Genomic DNA, 23,054 nt, shown 5'->3' with positions numbered 1-23,054 from the left:
TCCCTTCCCTTCCATTCCCCCTTAGAACTGGCAAGTGGGAAAAGAAATGAATTTGGAGTCAGATTACCTGGATTTGAATCCTAGCTCACTTACCATCTGGATGACTTTGGATAAGTCTTTAGCTTTATAGGCCTCAATTTTCTCATCTGTAAAAAGAAAGGAGGGAGGCATCTAGATGGCTCAGTGGATCTTTATCCACTGCCTAGCCTTGAAGTCAGGAGGACCTCAGTTCAAAAACAATGACCTAGCTGTGTGACCATGGGCAAGTCACTTAACCCCACTGCCTTCCAAAACCCAAAAACAAACAAATAAATAAATAGAAAGGTTAGACAAGATACAAAACTAAATCTTAAACCCAATGATTCTCTAGCTCATAGCATGATTAGCTGCTCTCCATTCATCAAAATTCTTCCCATGTGAGTGTCTGGGAGGCAGCCTTGCCAGATGGTAGAGCTTGGCATGTCCTTAGTGATGGTTCAGCCTAGAAATAGGTGACCAAGGAACCAGTGGCTGGTCCCAGGTGGGCAGCCAAGCAGTGATAGTATCCAGCCCACATCATCAGGCTCCCAGACCCACAATAGCAGCATCTGGTACCTTCTCTGCAGAGTCGGGGAGGAGAAGAAGAAGAAGAGAGATCGCCAGATTCAGAAGATCACCAATGCCATGAGGGCTTTTGCATTTACCAACATCCTGCTGATAGGGTTTGGCATCACCTGTCTCATTCCCAATCTACCTCTCCAGGTAAGAACAGCTGAGGAGGATGGAGGTGGCTGGGAGGAAGGAGAAGTGTGATGACCTAGAGCCCAGATAGAAACTCTTCCCATCATGCTGGGGGAGGTCTGAGCCTTCATGAGGAGGTCCTCAGCCTTGAACCTATTGTCTGGCATGGTAATAAGTACCTAAAGGAAGCTAGGTGGGGCAAAGAGGATAGAGTGATGCAGCAGGACGATCTGAGTTCAAATCAGTCTCAGTCACTTACTAGCTGTATGACCCTGGGCAAGTCACTTAACCTTGGCCTCAATTTTCTCACCTGTAAAATGAGGATCATAATAGTATTTTCTTTACAGGATTGTTGTGAGACTCAGATGAGATGATGGTTGTAAAGTATTTTGCAAATTTTAAACCTCTACATAAATACTATTTATAATAATTATAAGGAATGTTCATCACGTGCCCATAGCTAGATGTGGAGAGAGGACTGAGAGAAAGCCTTTACTAAATACTGATATTCTAGGAGTGTGCTGAGCACTGTTATTGTTGTTGAGTCATTTCCAATTGTGTCCAACCCTTAGTGGCCCCACTTGGGATTTTCTTTTTTTTTTTTAATTTTTAACTTTTTATCTATTTAAGTCAGTGGGGTTAAGTGACTTGCCCAAGATCACACAGCTAGGCAATTATTAAGAGTCTGAGTACCAATTTGAACTCAGGTCCTCCTGGCTCCAGAGCCAGTGCTCTATGCACTGCGCCACCTAGCTGCCCCCACTTGAGATTTTCTTGGCAGAAATACTGGAATGGTTTGCTCTTTCCTTCTCTGGGTCATTTTACAGTTGAGGAAACTGAGGCAAATAGAGTAAAGTGACTTACCCAGGGTCACATAGCTAGTAAGTGTCAGAGGCCGGATTTGAACTCAGGAAGATGAGACTACTTGACTCTAATGTTCTGTTGCAAAATGGGGACACTCAGCTGCCCCTTTGCTAAGCAAAGGAGACACAAATTCATGTGCTCAGGGAGCTCTCATCCCAAAGAGAGCAGAAAAGGGGAGATGGGAGTAGTTTGGAAATGACTTGGGGGGAACAGTGGAAGCACAGTTATGAAAAGGATACAACCCAGAGTGACCTAAGAGCACCAGGTTTCAGGGGGCAGAAGGCAGTAGATGACCTGAGTGGAGTCCACATTGGACCCCTCCCAGCCAGAGGGGTTCTGGAACTACACCGGACCTCTGCCAGTGGGGGATTATCCAGCTACTGCATGAGGCCACCACCCCTAAGGTGTCTGCCCAGGTTTTTGAATTTCAGGGTGCCCTCCGGAACCTAGCAGCCGAGGGTAGATGTGCAGCTGCTGCTATCCTCCTCTGGTTCTGGGCCTTCTCAGACCCTCTAAGCCTCTAGTGGAATCTCTCTGGTTCTGAGCACATGGTGGTGCTCACCTGGGAGTGTTTGACTCCTGCAGAGAGAAGACACTGAACACTCCCTTGCCACCTGAACTCTGGTGCTGGTGATATTTCATTCTTTGAAAGAACAATTGTTGACATATTAGGGTTTGGTATCCCCTTGGTTTCCAGGTCTATCCTTCCCTTCCCTCCCCAAACTCTCCCTTGTAATAAAAGATAAAAAGGAGAGAGAGACACACACAGAGACAGAGACAGATAGACGCATAGAGAGATTGGGGCACAGGGTGGGTCAGAAAGAGAGAGGGAGGGAGCGCAGATCAGTGCTGAGAACATATCAGACACAGTAGTCAGGGGGGTGGGGGTGGGGGTGGGGGATGCTAGGTAGAGGCAGTTAACCTTAGAGATAATGGTTGTCCAGGGCCAGAGGGATTCCATTTATTAATTGCCTACTATTTCCCACCTCATACTGGGCCCATAAATTAAACAGGAGAGAGAGACCATATGGGCATGTATAAATAAACAGGTGTCCCAAAAGTCTTAGTGCAGGGTTGAGGCAATTTCAGCCTGTGCTGAGACTTTTGGGACATCCTGTTATGTACCAGATAGAAGGTGGGGAGGCAGTGGGTGCTCTGGAGATCAGTAGCAACTTCCTATAGGAGGAGGGGTTTGAGTTGAGCTTGGAAGAAAGCTAGAAAGTCTAAGAAGAAATACATTTTAGGCATGAGGGAATGGAGGACACCGCCTATATAAAGACCCAGAGCCTGGAAATAGAATGGGGTATGGCAGAGACAGCAAGAAGGTTAGTTTCGTGGTTAGACTGTGGAGTGAGTGATGGGGATTGGTGGGGTTGGAGTCAGATTGTAAAGGGATTTTAACATCAGAGGGCTTTGTTGTGGTCCTAGAAGGAACAGGGAGCCCCTGAGATTATTGAGCAGAGCAGCGATACAGTCGGGCCTGTGCTTTAGGAAAATTTCTTTGACTCCTGACTCAAGGATGGAGTGGAGTGGAGCGGAGCGGGGAGACTTCTGTCTGGTTCTAGATGGAATGGCCTACAGAGGCCTGGTTTTCCAGGTGGCCCAGGGACTGTGGGGATGATCAGGCAAACCCATGAAGATTCTGGGCCTTCCTCTGTCAGAAAAGCCTTTGTCATGAAGGGCTAGTGACTCCCCACCCCCGACTCAGTCCTTCAGGCTGTGATTTCTTGTTTTGGTTTTTTGGGGGTTTTTTTTGAAAGGCAATGGGGTTAATTGACTTGCCCAAGGTCACACAGCTAGGCAATTATTAAGTGTCTGAGGTCGGATTTGAACTCAGGTCCTCCTGACTCCAGGGTGGTGCTCTATCCACTGTGCCACCTACCTGCTGCAGGCTGTGATTTCTAAGGAGCAGGGCAATGGTTGCTGCAGCTGCCCGTTCTGGCAGGTGAGTGGGGGTGGGGGGTCAGTGTGCCAAAGGGCAGGCAGAGTTTGACTCCTCCACCATCCACATTCCTGGAACAAGTCTTGTCTGTTGGGCTAGGTGTCGGCCCAGTCAGCTTCAGAATACTCAGCCTCCCCAAACAAAGCTCTGGAATGGAAGAAGCCTCTGGGCAATCGTCACCAAGAATTGGCCAACATTGTGGGCCAGGAGTTTGGGCTGGGCCTGGACCCTGGCAGAGACCCTGTCCCACTCATTCACACCTGTCTGATCCTCAGCAGATGGGGCTTGCCCTATCAATGATCTCATGATGGAAGGGGAACCTCTTGAATCCAGGGACTCCCCCCTTTGGCCTGTGACCTCAACATTGTCTGCAGAAAGATAGTAGACAAATGATTGGGGGGGGGGTGTGCTGGCTGTACTTGGGACTGAAAGAACTCTAAATCTGAGGAATGAGGATTTCTCTCCCAGAGAATTGATCAAATACTGATCCTAGTTGGAACATTGTACCAAAGACAAGGAGTGACCATTCAGCTTGGGCTACAGATGTTTTGCCAGCTGTGGGGAGGAGGGATTAGAGAAAGAGGGGCAGCTAGGTGGCACTGGCCCTGGAATCAGGAGGATCTGAGTTCAAATCCAGACTCAGACACATAATAATGGCCTGGCTGTGTGATCTTGGTCAAGTCACTTAACCCCATTTCCTTGCAAAAAACAAAAGTTGGGGGGCAGAGATTGGAGAGGCAGTGAGGACCTGAAGTGGGCCAGGCAGATGCTCGAAGGAATAAGGAAGGAGCCTCCACAAGACCCAGCTTCTAATTGGATGTGGGCTCAATGTGGTCGTCTCTGAAGAAGAGAGGCTTTTTGGTGGGGACCAGGAGGGACTTGTTTGAGGTCCTTGTAAACAGGCATAATTTTGCCATTTGTTTTGGCATCCCCCCTCCCCTCCCCACTTCATAAATGTTACCCGATTGCCGGGGTCCACTGTGTGAGAGGCTGCCTGGTGAGAGCAGAGGGCCCAGCCTGTCCATAAACACTACACTCATCTCCGGCTTTTTCCCCAGATTCTCTCCTTCATCCTGCACACGATCGTTCGGGGCTTCATCCATTCTGCCGTCGGGGGTCTCTATGCTGCTGTGTAAGTTGGTGCTCGCCAGGGCCTAAGAGTAGCTGGTGGCTCTTATAGCTGGGCCTGGTTTCCTTTGAGATATGTTTATTCTGCCCTGGGAAGTGGAGTGACTACAGTGAAATCAGTGGGAAAGGTGATTTCATGGCCCCAGGGCTGGAGACCAGGTCCTGACCTCTGTCTGTGCAGTACATTCCCTGACCGGCTACCTTGGGGCCAGCCCCAGAATCAGGAAGGGGAAGGGAAGGGCTGGTGGTTGCAGGTCAGGGCCGGGGTTACCTCCAGGAATGAGAGCAAGGGTCCATAGGAGAAGCTAGGGGAGTTTTAAAGTCTCAACTTGGCTGATGCAGTATAGATAATTGAATACAGAGGACCCAGAAAGCCCTTCCTGGGCCACCCTAGAACTTGGCCTTCTGGAGCCAGGAGCCATGGGAGGCCCCAGTTGGAATAAGACCCCTCACTTGCCAAAAAGTGACACCAGACTTTTGGAACCCAGATTGGCCTGACTCTGGGGCCTCCAGACTCTTAGGATATTATGTCACCATGGGCCTCTGGTCTCTGGGCCCTGGGGTGACTTATTCCCAGTTTATCCTTTTCTTAGAGTATATATGTGTCTAGTGTGGGGTGTGTCTGTGTGAGTGCATGGTGTGGGAAGGGGTGGATGGGGGGGGGTGTGGGCGACTGTTCTGTGGATGGGATGGGGTATGTGTGTGGTAGGGCTGGGTAGGGCTATTTATATGTGTAGCGGGGAATGGATGTGCAGAGTCCACGTAGATGATGGAGGGAGGGGTGGGTGTGGGTTGTGTGGGTAATGATGTGAGGAGCCATGTGTCTGTGTGTGTGTGGTAGGGGGCCTGGGGCCCAGTATCTATTGTGGATGTGGGGGTGTGGAAAATGTGAGGAGGGATGACTGGAAAGCAGATGTGTGGGGGGGCAGTTGGGGGATGGTAGTGGTAGAAATCAGACTTTCTTCAAGATTCTTGCCTGGGGGCCACTAGGTGGCGCAGTGGATAAAGCACCGGCCCTGGATTCAGGAGGACCTGGGTTCAAATCCGGTATCAGACACTTAATAATGACCTAGCTGTGTGGCCACTTAACCCTGTTTGCCTTGCAAAAACCTAAAAAAAAAAAAAAAAGATTCTTGCCTGGAGAGAGACACCCCCCACCCAGGCAGGACTGAGGCCAGGGCTGCCCATGCCGGGGTGTCTGTGATTATCCAACTTTCCCTTGGACGCTGCAGAGTGGACTCGCTCCTGGGCTTGCTCCCTGCCTCGGAGCTAGGACCTGCCTGGCCCCAAAGTCCAAACACACACACACACACACACATAGATTCACCACCATGCAGACTCCTGCACACACCCCACCACACCCCACATCCCAGACACATAGGTGTACACACTCAGACACATACCACATACACAAACACACAGAAATACACCACACACGCACACTCAGACACACACCAATCTGAATTCTGCAAGGTCCAGTCACCAGTCTCTGTGGGGGGGTGGGGGGGCAGCCTGGGGGAGCAGTGGCTGCTCCTGGGACCAGAGAGATTCGAGTTCAAATCCACTTGGGCCTCAGTTGGCTCTTGTATGAAGCTCGGGGATGGATGGGGCCCCTGGGTGACGCTTCCTCTCCCCCCCCCCAGGTACCCCTCCACACAGTTCGGCAGCTTGACGGGCCTACAGTCCCTGGTCAGTGCGCTCTTTGCTCTCCTGCAGCAGCCTCTGTTCCTGGCCATGATGGGGCCCCTTGGGGGAGACCCGTTCTGGGTAAGTCAAGGCTGCCAGACCCTCTCCCTCCCTGTGGTCAAGGCTGAGAGGAGGGGCCCTGTGAAGTTTGCACTCTCTAGAAGGGGGGGAAATGGGGAGGGGATGGGGCCAGCTCAGCAGGCAGGTGGGGCTGAGCTGAGTGTTAAATTGTCAGTGCCCTCCTGTACATCTTATGATTTGGCTGGAGCTACCACTCAGGGTTGATCCCATTTGTGGTTCTCCTTTGTTTGAGAGACAGACAGACAGACAGACAGAGATAGAAATAGACAGAGAGCCAGCTAGTCACTAGAAGGACCCCCAGGGGCCCAGCTCCAAGGAAGCTTGTTTATGCCTTTAATTAATAAAACACCCTGGACTCCAAAGACAGCCAATTAGTTGAGGAAACTGAGGCCCACTGAGGTCCAGGGACTTGCCTAAGGAGCTCTCCCTCCCTCTGCTGTCCTGAATGTGGAGCTTGGCTCTTCTGGGACACTGGCTTCCTTGTTTGGCTCCTTCCCTCCTTTCTCCTCTCTGCCTTCTGAAAGGGGATGGGAGAAGATTTCCAGGCAACCTTGGGTCTGACCTAGGAAGGGCCCGAACACTGAGGGCTGCCCCCTTTCCCCTCCTCCTGCCCTTCCCTCTCCTCCCCGTCCTTCCTCCTTCCTCGACTTTCCCGCTTTCCTCCCCCTCTCCTGCTTTGGGAGGGTCACAGTCTCCCCCTTGTGTCTCCTCAGGTCAACGTGGGCCTCCTCGGGGTGAGCCTGCTGGGCTTCTGCCTGCCCATCTATCTGATCTTCTACCGGCGGCAGTTGCAGAGGCAGCTGGACCAGAAGCGAGAGGATGAGAAGCTCTTCCTCAAAATCAATGGCTCCTCCAATCAGGAGGCCTTCGTGTAGGGCTGGGGACCACCCTGGGTCCTCTCACACTTCACTCCATGTGCTCCTCCCCCACTTCGACCACGGCTGCCTTTGGCCCGGCCTGGCCCAGCCCCCAGAGCACTTGTCCTGCCACCGTCCCCCTGCCTCTGCCCCCGCCACTCTGGCATTCTTGGGATTCTCCATGGGAGCTGCTTCCGCAGCTCAGACTGTGGCCTTCCTCTTTTGGGTCTTCAGGCCCTCCCAGGACCAGGAATGGAGAGCCTGGGACAGCAGGACCTACTACTGGACTCATCGCCTCCTCCTTCTTAGGCTTTCTTTGGCCAGAGCTGCTGAGGAGCTGGGCCCCCCAGGACACTGGCACCCCCTACATGCCTGCCTTCCAGATCCCTCCCTGTGCTCCTGGAGGAGGGCTCCATGGGCACCAACAGACTGACCAGGACAGTATTGTGGGGTTGGCACCAGTGGGCCCACTTTTCTGGGCCTCATTCGACCAACTCCAGGAGTGGGTTCTCCTCCCTGCCCCCTGAGCCAGGCCAGTTGCCCCCTTTGCTGCATGCCTACACAGACCATCTACTCATGAAATAGCCACTCCACTCTGATCCAGAGACACTCTGGCCCTGGCCTGATGGCAGCCGGGAAGAGAGCTGTGTGAGGAAGGAAAGACTCTCTTGTCATTGTTGGTGCTAGCTCCCTGGTGATTCTTCTCTTGCCCCCTTCCCACCCTGCAGAGTCTCTGCTATCCTGTGCATGTGGGACCCCCCTCATCTGCACCTTGCTATGGCCCTGCTAGTCAGCCTTGCTCCAGGACTGGGGCAAGGGTCAGGGGACATGAGACGAGACCTCAGAGGGAGCTCCCCCCAGCCCTGCCAAATTCATCACCCACCCTCTTCCTTTATGGGCAGTTCTTGAGGTGGGCAGCTTTGGGCCAGGGGGTAAGGGAAGGAGAATGAAGGATCATGCCTGTTGAATCCCCAGATTTTTTGAGGGGGAGGGGGAGGATCATGTGTTTGAAGTGCTGAGTTATGTGAGCATGTGCTTGGGTGTGTGTTGGCACCGGAGGCCTCTGGGCTGGTCCAGGTGAGAGGATGCCCAAGGAGAGGGATGCAGCTGCAAGTGCACAGCGCCCCCTGGTGGTGGGCTTTCCAAAGGTCTCTCACCCTCCATCCAGCCCTCTCCTGATTCAGCTGGTCCGGGGAGGGGGCAGAGAGCTGGCACTGCCCTGGGGGCTCTGCCCACAGGGCCTCAGAGCAAGTGCGCATGCACCATCTTGTCAGCTGCACCCCGTTTTCAAAAGGACTATTTCTTGAGGCTTCTTAGTACATCTAAAAAGGTGTGGGCTTGGGATTTTTTGTCTTATTTTAAAGTTTTCTCAAACTTTTTTTATTGTAAAGCAATAAATCCATCTTCCTTGTAGCCAGGGAAATTTGTGTTTGCATATGCCAGTGACTACTGGCTGTGGAAGTTTGGGGCTTGGACAGAAAATTAGAGAGACTCAGCTTCCATCATGAGGGACCACAGATTCCGGGGGGAAAGGGCCTCTCTGTCCCCTTTACCTGTTGGTGCTTGTCCAGAGTGCCCACCCATTGACCCAATCCTGCCTTCCACCCCACACACTTTTGCCTGGTTGGAAAGGGTGGGGGCCAAATACAGATTGTAGTTCATTCCCTGGTTGCAGGCCCAAAACCAATGGAGAGGGCCAGAGCCAGGTCATTCTAGGCTGACTTTTGGCAACCTGTGAAAGCCTTGGGTCCCCTCAGGTCCTTGAGAACATCAGGGAAATGGGTCACTTAGCTTTCTCTTCCCTCCCCTATGAGAATTAAATGCATCTTGGATCTGGGGTCTAGGCTTTGAGAATCAGGGAGCTAAAGCAGAGAGAGGTGGTTGGACTAGATAATTTCTAGAGTCCCTCTGGACAAGACTGGGGGCTGCTGTCTGTGGAAACAAGAACATGGGTTTGGAATCAACCAGAATGAAGGGCTAGGAAGGGAATCACTTTAGGACTTGAGGGGATTCATGGGAACTTTCTCATAATTACTGAAGATACAGAGAAAAGAAGAGAAAAATAGAGGGCCTCCATAAGAATCATGGGATTGTGGATTTAGAGAGCCATAAGGGAGTTTAGGACCTGAAGTTCAACAACCCAGCTACCCCCCTCCCCCATTTTACAGATGAGCAAACTGAGATACAAAAGATTTGCCCAGGATCAAACAGCTGGCAAGGGTCAGGGATAATTCAGATTTAGGTCATCCAGACTCCAAACCCAGGTCTCTAACCATTGCATTACCCTGTTGCTTCCAACAAATGAGAGGCTATTGCCCATCAAGTTGGAGGCACTTGTTTGGAGAGGACAGATTGATGCCAGCCTTCATCTACTTGCCCACACAGACAGGCTACAGACTTTGCCATGCTCAGCACTTTCCTCAAGGTAGCAAGAGCCACCTGTTATCAGGGACCCTTTTCTTCTGTCCTGGTATGGTGGAAATAATGTTGGATTTGGAGCTACAGGAAACTGTTTGAATCCTGACTTGGCTATTTAAGTGAATGTCATCAGTCAAATCACTTATCTTAATCTGAGGTGGGTTTTTTTGTGGGGAAGGTATCCTAAGAATGAGGGCCTAGGCCAGATGGATTCCAGGGTCCTTTCTGGTTCTGGGTTTCTGATTCTGTGTTCCGCTGTCTGGCCATTAGCATCTCACCATCTAACAATAGTAAACCAAAACTCCTGGTGTCTAGAGTCTGCTGTTGATGACATTGGTTCAAGAAAAAGAGGTGGTGTCCCCTATAACAAATTCAATTTGGATTTTTTTATGTGTCTCATAATTACTGCATACACCCTACCTCCCATTTTCCAAAGCAGTTCCATTTTTTTTTTTAGATTTTTGCAAGGAAAATGGGGTTAAGTGGCTTGCCCAAGGCCACACAGCTAGGTAATTATTAAGTGTCTAAGGCAGGATTTGAACCCAGGTACTCCTGACTCCAGGGCCGGTGCTTTATCCACTACGCCACCTAGCCACCCCTCCATTTTTTCTTAAAGGAAACTTTATTCTGAATGAGATTTTGCAAAAAAGAATAGATTGTAGTTTTGATTTTTTGGCTTGCAAACTCTTGTTATGAAATTCCTCAGTTCCTGGTACCTTGTTGATACCAAATACCTGTATGGGAGTTGGATTTTATGATATCTTTAAGTAGTATCAGAATGAGGAACCAAACCAAAGCTAAAGAAAATCTCAACAATGTTTTGTACATGCTTTTTAAAAAAATAGCACTTTCTTTTCCCAGGGAGCAGTTGGATCCTTCCTGGTAGTCATAAAGTACAGTTAAGCAAAACAAATCAACCCATTGACCCTGTCAGAAAATGTATGTTTCATGCTGAACCTGTAGGCTGTCACCTCTATCTGCCTTCTTTGTGTTGTTTTTTGTTTGTTTTTACAAGGCAATGGGGTTAAGTGACTTGCCTAAGGTCACACAGCTAGGTAATTATTAAGTGTCTGAGACCAAGATTTGGTCTCCAGGGCCAGTGCTCTATCTGCTTTGCCACCTAGCTGCCCCCCAAACTTCTTTTTTAAATCCTTACAATTGGATTTCCATCCCCACACCTAAAGTAATTCTCTCCAGGATCACTTAGGACCTTCTCTCTAGAGCCAAAACCCTTTTTTCCATTCTCTTCCTTCTTGACCTCTGTTGGTATTTTATATTGTGAACGCTCCCACGCCTTAATCAGCTTTCTGTGATACTACCTGCTCTGCTTCTTTTCTGATCTGTTTTTGCTGATTTCTTATATCTTCCCCCTTAAACGAGAATGTTTCTCAAGATTCTGGTCTAAGCCCCCTTTATTAGTGACCATGTTCTCCCCTATCTCCATTCCAGGTGTTTTGGAGATTTATAGTACAAAACTCTCCTTTGAGTTTTGGTCTGTATTTACACTTGGGTGTCTTAAGACTAAAATCCAACTCATTGTCCTCCAACCCTAGAGGGGGGAAAAAAACAGCCTTTTAGAACCTTGAGTTAACCTTAACTCTTTTTTCTCTCCCCTCACAGTTAGATGCTAAGCCCTATCATTCCTTCATTATTATTGTTCAATTATTTTAGTCTTGTCTGACTCTGTGATCCAATTTGGGTTTGCCATTTCCTTCTCCAGCTCATTGGACTGATGAGGAAATTGAAGTGACTTGCCCAGGGTCATACAGCTAGTAGGTGTCTGAGGTCATATTAGAACTCAGTTCCTGACTCCAGATCTGGCATTCTAGTCACTGTACTATATAGCTGCATTCCTTCATACTTCCACAATGTCACTTCAATTAGGGCTTTTACATCAAACTTCTCCTCACCCCATCATGTTCACATTGGCTTTCTTGTGTTCAATTTATCCCTTTTCTAATCCAAGCCTCATCATTTCCCAAGGAAGCTCCCATTATGATCTCATTCCTCAATAGAACAAGAACAGACTCTTGTCTGAGAGCCTGGATTCAAATTTTGACTGCCACATTGTACCAGTGTGACCTTGGCCAGATCAAGCAACCCTTTTGGACCTTAGTTTCCTTAGCTATAAAGTGAGGTGGTTAGACTAAGTGAATTCTGAAATCATTTCCAGATGCTGTTTTGCTGAAAAAGGAGCATTGATGTCTCCCTATTGCCTACCAAATAAAGTATAGACTGGTTTTGGTATTCAAAGCCCTCTCCAATCTTATTTGCACCTACTTAAATTTTTTTTCTTAATGAAATATGGAGACAATTTTTAACATTCCTTTTTTCTGTTTTGAAGTTCAAATTCTCTCCCCTTCCTCCTCCCTAAGATACAAGCAATTTAATACAGGTTATACATGTGTGATCATGCAAAACATTTCTATATTACTTGTGTTGTGAAAGGAAACAGATCAAAAATGAAAACACACCAAAAAAAACGGAAAAAAAGATGTTTTGATCTGCATTCAGACTCCAGTCTTTCTCTGCATGTGATTAGCATTTTCTATCATGAATCTCTTGGAAACGTTTGATTGTATTTCTGAGAAGAGCTATGTCTATGATTGTTGATCATGGCACAATGTCGCTGTTAATGTGTACAATGTTCTTCTGGTTCTACTCCTTTCACTCAGCATCAGTTCACATAAGTCTTTTCAGGTTTTTCTGAGATCTGTCTGCTCATCACTTCTTATAGCACAATAGTGTTCCATTACGTTTACCATATTCATATGCCACAACTTTTTCAGCCATTCCCTAATTGATGGCATCTCCTCGATTTCCAATTTTTTGCCACCACAAACAGAACTGCTACAAATATATTTGTACATGTATGTCTTTTCCCCATACACACCCTTTTAAAATCTCTTTGGGATACAGATCTAGTAGGGGTAATTTTTTTTGAAATTTTACTTATTTAAGGCAATGGGGTTAATTATTAAGTGTCTGAGATCAGGTTTGAACTGGTGCTGGTGCTTTATCCACTATGTAACCTAGCTGCCCCATCCTGGTAGCAGTATTGCTAGATCAAAGGGTATGCACAGTATTTTAGCCCTTTGGGCATAGTTCCAAATCTCTCTTCAGAATGGTTGGATCAGCTCATAATTCCATCGACAGTTGCATCTTCTTTTTGAGCTTTATCTCTTACTTATTAATAGTTTATTATGTAGCTTAGAAACTAAACCTTTATCAGAGAAGTTTGATACAGAGATTTTTTTCCCATTCAACCACTTCCCTTCTTTTTTATTTTTTTTAATTTTATTTATTTTGAGTTTTACAATTTTTCCCCTAATCTTCCTTTCCTCCCCCCCCCCCAAAGGCAGTCTATTAGTCTTTACATTGTTTCCATGGTATACATTGATCTAAGTCGAATGTGATAGAAAAGAAATCATATCCTTAAGGAAGAAAATGAAGTATAAGAGAGCAGAATTACATAGTAAGATAATGGGTTTCCCCCCCCAAAAAATTAAAGGTAATAGTCTTGGTATTTTTTCAAACTCCATGATTCTTTCTCTGGATACAGATGGTACTCTCCATTACAGAGAGCCCCAAATTATCCCTGATTGTGGCACTGATGGAATGAGCAAGTCCATCAAGGTTGATCATCACCCCCATGTTGCTGTTAGGGTGCACAATGTTTTTCTGGTTCTGCTCATCTCACTCAGTATCAGCTCATGCAAATCAGGCTTCCCTCAATTCCCATCCGTCCTGGTTTCTAATAGACCAATAGTGTTCCATCACATACATATACCACAGTTTGTTAAGCCATTCCCCAATTGAAAGACATTTACTTAGTTTCCAATTCTTTGCCACCACAAACAGGGCTGCTATGAATATTTTTGTACAAGTGATGTTTTTAACCCTTTTTCATCATCTCTTCAGGGTATAGACCCAGTAGTGGTATTGCTGGATCAAAGGGGATGCACATTTTTGCTGCCCTTTGGACATGATTCCAAATTTCTCTCCAGAAAGGTTGGATGAGTTCACAGCTCCACCAACAATGTATTAGTGTCCCAGATTTCCCACATCCCTTCCAACAATGATCATTGTCCTTTCTGGTCATATTGGCCAGTCTGAGAGGTGTGAGGTGGTACCTCAGAGAAGCTTTAATTTGTATTTCTCTAATAAGTAATGATTCACAGCAATTTTTCTTATGACTATGGATCATTTTAATTTCCCCATCTGTAAATTGCCTTTGCATATCCTTTGACCATTTGTCAATCGGGGAACGGCTTTTTTTTTTTTTGGAAATTTGACTCAGTTCACTGTATATTTTAGAAATGAGTCCTTTGTCAGACATACTAGTTGTCTTACTTATTTCTTACCTATTTCTGCCTGCTAGGCTTATTCCCATTCCCATTGTCCTCTCTCCTGTGACTGTTCTTTTGCTCCTACCAACCCCCTGAATCACTGCCACTCCCCATTCCCTGCCCACTCTGGTATTCGGCCATGGATGACCTTCCTTCAAGGCTCAATTGAGATGCCATTTCCTCCATGAAACCTTCCTGGACATCATCTTCCCCAGCCCATTCCCTGTGAGATTTATCTTTTCTGCCTCATTTCTAATTAACCTTTGCTTGGACCTGTCCTTTGCGCTTATATCATTCCTGCTTGGTATTGTGGATATCTGTATAATTGTCCCTGAATTAAATTAAGCTGTGTTTTTTGAGAGCAGAGCCTGTGTTCTCTGTCTGTGAATCTCTGATTGGAATTCCAATGCCTATGTGCTTAGTATGTGCTTAATATTTGTCTGTTGGTTTCAACTGCATAGTAAAAGAGGTCATGGGTGCATTGTAGTAAAATTTAATTTAGAGATTTCTGTCAGTTGGTACTTCTATAGGACCTCTAGGATTAAGGCACTTCCCTTGCCATGGCCCTGTGAAGGAGGTCCTATAAGAGTTACCACCCCCATTTTATAGATGTGTAAATTGAAGCTTAGAAGGTGAGTTACTTGGCCAGTAGTTGATAGTGTCTGACACTAAGAAAGATGCTTAATAAGGGTATATTGACTATCTGACCAGGGGCACAGGCAATGGGGTTAAGTGACTTGCCCAAGGCCACACAGCTAGGTCATTATTAAGTGTCTGAGGCTGGATTTGAATTCAGGTACTCCTGACTCCAGGGCCAGTGCTCTATTCACCTAGCCGCCCCAGGGCGCATCATTCTTGAGACTCACTAAAGATTAGTTGTTGGGGTGTATACATGAGATAGTGTGAGTTCTTTGTGGGGAGAATTTCACTTTTGCCTTTGAGGCCCAGGGCCTGCCTGACATCTACTGGGCAGGTGCTTGTTAAATACTATTGATCCATTTTAAAAATACTGATAGAAACCCAGCATTAGTGTTTGAATTGAAAGTCAAACCAGAAGCAAAGACTGTTGGGGGGCTTTGGGAGCTGGGCCAGAGAGGAGATGCTAAACTGGCAGTCAAGTGGGCAACTGGGGTCAGGCCTTCACAGAAGAATGCCAGGAAATTGGCTTCCATTCAGCTGGTAACCATCCCCTATCCTCTGAAGGAGCCAGCTCCAACTCTGCACCGATCCTTTGGGCTGGACAGTCTATAGTGAACTCTTCTTGGGGATCTCCACCAAGTTTCCTTTAATTCCCATTACAGCAGAGTGGGTTCTCCCTTCCCCCCACAACCTTAGGAGTCAGGCCCTAATTCTCCTACCCTTCCCTAGAGCAGTTCAGATCAACAGAGACACAGGGAATGTCTCCCTGGGCCTCCCTTCCCTTTTCTCTGAAGCCCAAGGGCAAGGCTTCTGGAACAGGAAACTATAGCAGTCTCAGGAAGGATGTAACCAGGACTGGGAGTGGAGTCCCTGTGATCCCTGATCCTGTTTGCCAGTGTTTGGGGCTGTGCCCAAGCCAGGGCCCTCCTGTTGTGACTAGGGTCTCTTCCTCTTAGATGAGGCATCTTGCCAGGCCTGGCCTCCATCCTGAGGCAGAGGGAAAGTCTGTGAGAAAATATTGATCTTCCTGGTCACTTGGGAGCTGGGAGGGACTGTCATTCCTTAAGAAAGAATGTGGTCAGTGTCCTAGGGAGACTGGGGAGACCACAGGAAACAGACCCTGAGTCACCAGTGCCTACTCTGACAGACAGGCTGGCCCCATCATCAGGTTTCTATGGGAATGGGGAAAAAAGGAGGAAAAAAAAAGAAGCAGGTGGGTTTGTCTCTCCCAGTTACTTTTCAATTTGTTAAGCTGTATGTGGGCTCCCAAGTCTCTTACCCTTCCCCAGAGCAGTTCAGATCAACAGAGACACAGGGAATGTCTCCCAGGGCCTCCCCTTTTCTCTGAAGCCCAAGGTCAAGGCTTCTGGAACAGGAAGCTATAGCAGTCTCACTCCAATAACTGGAAGAAATGGATAGCACCATAAAGTTTACAAAGCACTGTCCATTTGGGGGCCTGAAGAGGGCAGCCGGGCAGGTCCTTCTGAAATCTATAGGGTTAGGAGATCCCCAGGACCCACTGAGGCATGAGTGACCTGCCTAGGGTAGCTAGTCAGTTTGTGGCAGAAGTTGGAACCAGAAGTCAGGTCTTTGGGGCCCTGAGGCCATCTCTTTATCCACCAGTCTTGAATTTCTCTCCTAGGAGCCTTAGCAACAACCTGGGTGAAGTGAAAACAGCTATTCTCTCCATTTTGCAGAAGGGGACCTCTGAAATAGTGTTCCAGACCGGCTTTGAACCCAGTTTCTAACTGCCTCCAAGTCTGGGCCTCTCTCTCCACACAAGCCTACTTCCTTTTCAAGCCTTCTCAATTGCTTGCAATGACCTCTTTCTTCTGGCCCCGGATTTCAAGTCAGTGTTAAGAATATTGTCAGAAGCTTCAGAGTGGTCAGATTGTTCTAGGTATTCATGAAGGACTGTTTCCTCTTTCCTTTCCCTCTCCCTCCCCGCCTCCCTCTTCCCAACATTATCATCATCAAAAAATCTTTATGATTTATTAGAAGCAATATAGGATGATCAAAAGGGCTGCAGATTTGAAGTTGAGACAGGCCTTGATTCGACCTCTTGTTTGTTGCATGAGTGATCAACTAAAAAATATGGAGCATCTGCTACTGTGCTGAGGGCTGGGGGTGCAAAGCAATTCAAAGGGCAGGCCCTGCTCTCCAAAACTAACTAATGGGGGGAATGCTAACAATTAGGGACAAACTAGTGCAGGAAAAAATAGGAAATGATGGATAGAGGGAAGGCTGTGAAATGAAGAGTGTGTGTGTGTGGGGGGTGGGACAGGCTTCCTGTCAATGGTGGGGTTTTAGTTGGGGCTTAAAGGAAGCCAGGGAAGTGTGCAACCACAGATGAGGAAGGAGGACATTCCAAGCAAGAGAAAATGCTTAGAACTATTCTTGAATGAGGCCTCAGTTTCCTTATCTCTAAAATAGTGTTATCTGTAGTACCTGCCTCAAGGGGTCTTTGTGCTGATAAAATGAGATCTATGAGAAACACTTTGCAAACCTTTAAGTATTGTTATTATGTATTAAGCTTCTAGAGGCTATCTGGGTGCCCCAGTGAGGATTCTGTAGAGAGCCCTGGCCCTGCACCAAGAAGGCACTGCACCAAGAGAGATCCCTCTCAGAGAAATAGTGACTTAGGGTCTTCATCCTAGGACATTCTGGGTTCATTTAGACAAAGATCCCCTTGGCACCCCTCAGAAGAGGGTATTCAGGAATGTCTACGGTCATAATGGCTTTACTGAGTGGTTAATGGTTTAACCATGAACCTCTCTGGGCTCAAGTCTAGCCAACCTGGTCTTGGGCAGACAGATGTTCACCCCATCACGCACTGGGTCTATATTTAAAGACTTCTTTCCAACCTAGTAGAACTGACAAGGGCCTGGACTTTACCAGCATAGCCATGGTTTGCTGTAGGTTATTGTCCCAACAGTATGAGACATTGGAGAAGGACAGGGGTTGGGTTGGGGTTTTCCAAGGGAGAGGGAGGGGGAGATGAAGATGGAAATCATGGAAACTGGGAATGAATTTGTAACATCTGCAAGTCAAGATACAATGCATTTGAGCAAGGGCAGATGTGCAGGTGAGTTGAGATGGGGGGGCATAGCGAGGGACGGTCCCAAAGAGGCTTCTTGGAGAGGAGGCACCTGGGAGAGATGGAATTCTAGGAACTGTTTGCTTTGGTCTCATTTCCTCTCCGGAAAAGATGAACAAGTTGTGGGCCTTAGGATGAGTCTCCTGTTTTAGTTTATTTCTTCAGATGGACAAATCAAGGAACAGGACAAGACTAGGAAGGTCAGGGTCTCGAGATGGAAGTGTGGCAGGATATGATGGAGAAGGTAGATTTGGGATGGTGTTCTGCCCACTGGTGTCTCTGGAAGCCCAGAGTTGACCTCAGCCTTAGGGAGACATCAATCTGGGTTGATTCCAGGAAACTAAGGCCAGGGAGTAAGTGGGAGCTCTCCCGAATGGAAGCTGGTGAAGACCTGCTGTCATCTTCCCCAGGTACATAGCCTGAATCTGACCCCTGTGGCCTGTGGTTCTTTGTGTCCCTACAGCATGCTGAACCCCACCCCACCATGTGGCTAGATTATTGTCACCAATAAACCTGCCTCTGTGACCTCCTGGACCAGTGTCTGCCTCTGTGTGGTGCCTTTTGTGGCCATTTGGCTTGTCAGCTTTATGAAATGGGCTCAGACTGTCAGTGAAGAACTGAACAAGGGCAATTCTCAGCTCCCCACCTCTCTGGTTCTTCCTAGAGCTGTGTCGCTTCTTGCCAATCTGAGAGGAGCTCCAGATAGTGTGGAGACCTAAGGAGCTCCCCCTCCCTGTCAAGTCACAATTCCAACTTCAGTGTCCCCTGACCAAAGCCAGGCCATTGTAAAATGGGGGAAAGGATGGGGGAAGTTTGTCTAAGAAGATCACCCACCCCTCTTTTCTGTCCTTCTCCTCCCCATGCCTAAAGTATTATTACCCCTGGGTATAGATCAGAGGTTCTTAAGCTGGGGCCCATGCACCCCCAAGAAGTCTAGGGATGGATTTCAGTGGGATCTATGAACTTCAATGGGAAAAAATACTTAATTTTCCCTAACTTTTGGTTTTTGTAATCTAATGTATTTAGGTGGCACAGTAGATAGAGTGTCAGGCCTGGAGTTCAAATATAGCCTCAGACATTTACTAACTGTCACAGAAAGTCAATGACTCAACAACAAAAAAGAACATGATTCTGAGAAGGGGTTCACAGGCTTGGTCAGTCTGACAATGGGGGCCAGAACACAAAAAGGTAAGAATCCCTAATTTAGATATCACAGGAATGCTATCAACATAGATAATCAACTTGTAATTTAGAGGTCCCCAAAGCACAAGGACTTGCCCAGGGTCATATAAGGGTTAGCAGAAGGATTGGAATCCAGTTCTTCTTGCCACCCACTCCAATGCTCTAACCACTAGGCAAGATTGCTTTATCTGTCTTGATAGATATAGTTTAATAATAGCTTTCCTTTGGGTGGCCCTTTTCAGCTTGACATACTTGGTCTCCTTTGATCCTCCCACCCTGTAAAAGAGGCACTAAAGATGTAATTATCTCTGTTTCATAGATTAGAGAACTCTCTTGGAATGTGGAAAGAGTGGAAAGATCTTGGGTCATGAAGCCTTCCCCACTAGTTGTTCCCTGTGTGACCTTGGATCAATCACAACTTCCCTGGGTTCTCCCTTTTTTTACCTGTAAAATGAAGGCTTTGGGCTGTTAAGATCCCTTTCCCACCTTTATATCTGTATTCCAGTGATTAGGTCCTGATCATACAGAAGGACCTGTAGTGTGATTCATACCCAAGTCTCTGAGTTCCAAAGGCAGCAGTGTTCACTAAACCACACTGCCCCTCAAAGCCAAGATATGACTTCAGCTGCTTTCCTCCAGTTTCTCCCCAGGCCTCCCGCTTTTCTTAATCTGCCTCTAGGACCCTTTGGAAAACTGAAAAACTTCCTAAACCGAAAGAATGGATTTCTAATAATGAGATTTAAGGTCCCCTAAGAGCAATTTTTCTAAGCAGAAGGACCTGTTTCCTTTTTTTGTCAAAGTGAGGGAATTTGGATTAGATCCAACCCAATCTAATCAACATTCATTAAAGGCCTTCCACTTGCAAGGCCTTGTGCTAGATGATGATATTTATCCTTTGGGTTTTTTTTTTTGAGTTTTGCATTTTCCCCCCATTCTTGCTTCCCTCCCCCCACAGAAGGCATTCTGATAGTGTTTACATTGGTTCCATGTTATACATTGATCTCAGTCGAATGTGATTTGTCCTTCGTTCCTGAAGAAGACCATGACATTAGGAAGGTGATGCTATCACTAGCAAGCAAATTGGATTTAAGTGAGGAGACTGTGCTAAGTCTTTGGAGTCATCTAGGTTTAGTGGCCAGATATGAATCCCAAAGACTGGAGACCGGATGCCAGGGATATGGAAACTGGATAATACAGAGATAAAACACTCCCTTACACTTATGGAGCTTATAATCTACCGGAGGTGCCCCTCCCCTGATATATGTTTATAGATAAATGATCTGTTTGGGGAGTGACTATTTGAGGAGATAAGTTGTTGATTGCTAGGTGCCAAAGTGCATAGGGTGCAAGTGCCAAAGTGCATAGGGTGCAGAACCTAGAGTCAGGAAGATTCCTTTTCCTAAATTCAAATATGACCTTAGACATGTACTAACTGTTACTCTATATAAGTCATTTTACCCTATTGGCCTCAGTTTTCCCCTCTATAAAATGTGCTGGAGTAGGAAATAATAATCCACTCGTGCCTTTGCCAAGAAAATCCCAAATGAGGTCACCAAAAGTTGGATATGACTGAAAAGGACTACAACAATAATCATTGGTTGAACTTGGGTAGAGGCTAGCCTTGTCAAAAGGCAGAAGTGAAGAAAGAGTAAATCACAGGCATGGGAACATGCCTGCACTAAGGAGGAAGGATGGGGAAGAGCCCATACTAAGGTCAGGAAACAGCCAGGAGACAGTTTGCTGGGAACTTAGACAATAAGATCATAGATTTCCAATCAGTGAGGACTTCAGAGATCCTCTATTCCAAGCCCCCCCATTTTACAGAGGAAAAAAATGAGGATCAAAGCAGGGAATGATTTGCTCAAGGTCACAAAGAGAGAGAGTGGATTTCCCTTAACCAAGCCATGTTTGTGTGTGTGTGTGTGTGTTTGTGTGTGTGTGTGTATGTGTGTAGTTTGGGAGAACTGGTTATTAAAGTTGCAGTGATTTACATCTTGTAAATCTACAAATGCTTCAAATTTGGGCCTGATTTATTAATTAATAGTCTAGAGTTAAGAAAAAATGGAGAAAATATTACTAATTCAGAGTAAGTTTCAAGAGAGACCCCACCACTCCTGAGATAATTAAAAGGTTACTAGCAGCTCCCTCACCATAGTTCTGGTTGTTAAGCATTTACCAACATCAACCTGCCCATAATCCAATTTGCTCTTTCTTTGAATGGGGGGAGGGGGTGGTTACAAATGGGAAAACCTCCTATTATTTATTTTTTAACTTTGTACACTCCTTTGTAAAGACAGGCTAAGCTAATGATCAACACAGACTAAAAGGCTTCTATTTATGTTTCTGAACTTAAAATAAGTTTAACCTTATTAAACCTCTCTAATGCTTTACACACACACACACACACACACACAGACACACACACACACACATGGTTTTCTCAACTCTCAGAGTTGGTGCATGCCCTCAGAGATCACCTCCCATTTGTGTTGGTCTACACACTTTGTACTTTGTCTGCCCTATTAGAATGTGAGTTTCTTCTTTGTTTTTGCAAGGCAGTAGGGTTAAGTGACTTGCCCAAGGCCACACAGCTAGGTCATTATTAAGTGTCTGAGGCCAGATTTGAACTTAGGTCTTTCTGACTCTGGGACCAGTGCTCTATCCACTGTGCTACCTAGCTGTCCAGAATTTAAGGGATCATGCTTTCACCTTTTTGTATATCTACTGTCGAACATATAAGTGCCCAATAAATGCTTGTTAATTGATTGACTGAACCTCTACTATATGAGAAGCATAGGCTACAAAGCCAGAAACCAGACAGTCCCCACCTTCAAGGTTCTTACATTCTTGTAAATTTAATCTCTTAATTTAGAAAATCCACCAGTGCTTGAAAGAAGACCGTATGGAAGGGAGATGGCTAAAAGAATTGGGGAACCACCCTTCCCCTAATGGGTGTCCAGTTTCAGGGATACCAAGGAGTTAGAAAGGGATCAATCCAAGACTTGAGAAGTTGTTCCGTGGCTACCCTGCTACACTCTGAGCTATGGCGCTGTGGAGATGACCCTAAGAATGCCCATGTGTAAAAACCTCACCTCATGTTTATCCTTCATTTTTCAAAGAACAACATGGAGGTGATGCCATGACAAGCACATGAATTGGATTTGAGTGAGGAGATGCTCTAAGTCACCAGCCTCACTTTCTCCTCCAGAGCTGGGTCCAGTGGTCAGATATGAATCAGGATGACTGGAGATAGCACTGGATGAGTGGCAATCAGAATTAAATGACTTGCCCAAGGACACAGCTAGTAAGAGTCAAGTGTCTGAAGCCAAATTTGAATTCCTGTCCTCATGACTTTATCCACTGTCCCACCAAATGAATAGCTGGACATGCCTCCAATCATTCTGGAAAGCAATTTTCAGTGGAATGACATGAAGAAAGTGTGATGTATTCAAGATACAGGCTAAGACATACATTTTTGGACATATTTAACATTGTTTCTCTCACCTGTGCTTATTTGTGGCAATGGTTAGGCTTTATTTTTCAAAACAATCTTTTTTTTTCTTTTTTTTTTTTTAGCAAGGCAAATGGGGTTAAGTGGCTTGCCCAAGGCCACATGGCTGGGTAATTATTAAGTGTCTGAGAGTGGATTTGAACCCAGGTACTCCTGACTCCAGGGCCGGTTCTCTATTCATTGCACCACCTAGCTGCCCCACTGCGCCACCTAGCCACCCCCAAAACAATCTTAAGAGGCAGCTAGGAAGAGGAAAATAGGAAAATAAAGTTGGGAAAAAAAGAAAGAAAGGAGTCCATTGAAGTATTTGTTAAAATGTATAGAAGAGAATAAAAATAAGGTCAGAAAGAATTTCATCCAAGCAGGACAATTTTGAAAGTAACATTTTGAATTTGTTGTTGCTAATCCTTCGGGGGGGGGGGGGTTAGATTTTTTTTTTAGGTTTTTGCAAGGCAAATGGGGTTAAGTGACTTGCTCAAGGCCACACAGCTGGGTAATTATTAAGAGTCTGAGGCCGGATTTGAACTCAGGTACTCCTGACTCCAGGGCCAGTGCTCTATCCACTGTGCCACCTAGCCAC

At 46.6% G+C, this 23,054-nt stretch overlaps 1 protein-coding gene across 1 annotated transcript in view; it reads left to right on the top strand.

Annotated features, from left to right (window-relative positions):
• SLC43A2 (solute carrier family 43 member 2) overlaps positions 1-18,757 on the top strand; it is a 58,045-nt gene extending 39,288 nt beyond the window's left edge. Inside the window, exons 10-13 of the mRNA XM_074189179.1 lie at positions 606-741; positions 4,585-4,658; positions 6,298-6,421; positions 7,135-18,757. Coding sequence (XP_074045280.1) covers positions 606-741; positions 4,585-4,658; positions 6,298-6,421; positions 7,135-7,296 — 496 coding nt within the window. The 3' untranslated portion in view covers positions 7,297-18,757. The remainder of the gene's footprint in view (positions 1-605; positions 742-4,584; positions 4,659-6,297; positions 6,422-7,134) is intronic.
• Positions 18,758-23,054: the final 4,297 nt, after the last annotated feature.

The sequence above is a fragment of the Macrotis lagotis genome, chromosome 5 (assembly GCF_037893015.1).
Source record: "Macrotis lagotis isolate mMagLag1 chromosome 5, bilby.v1.9.chrom.fasta, whole genome shotgun sequence".
Lineage (NCBI taxonomy): Eukaryota > Metazoa > Chordata > Mammalia > Peramelemorphia > Peramelidae > Macrotis > Macrotis lagotis.
This window is presented reverse-complemented; position numbering and strand designations above follow the sequence as displayed.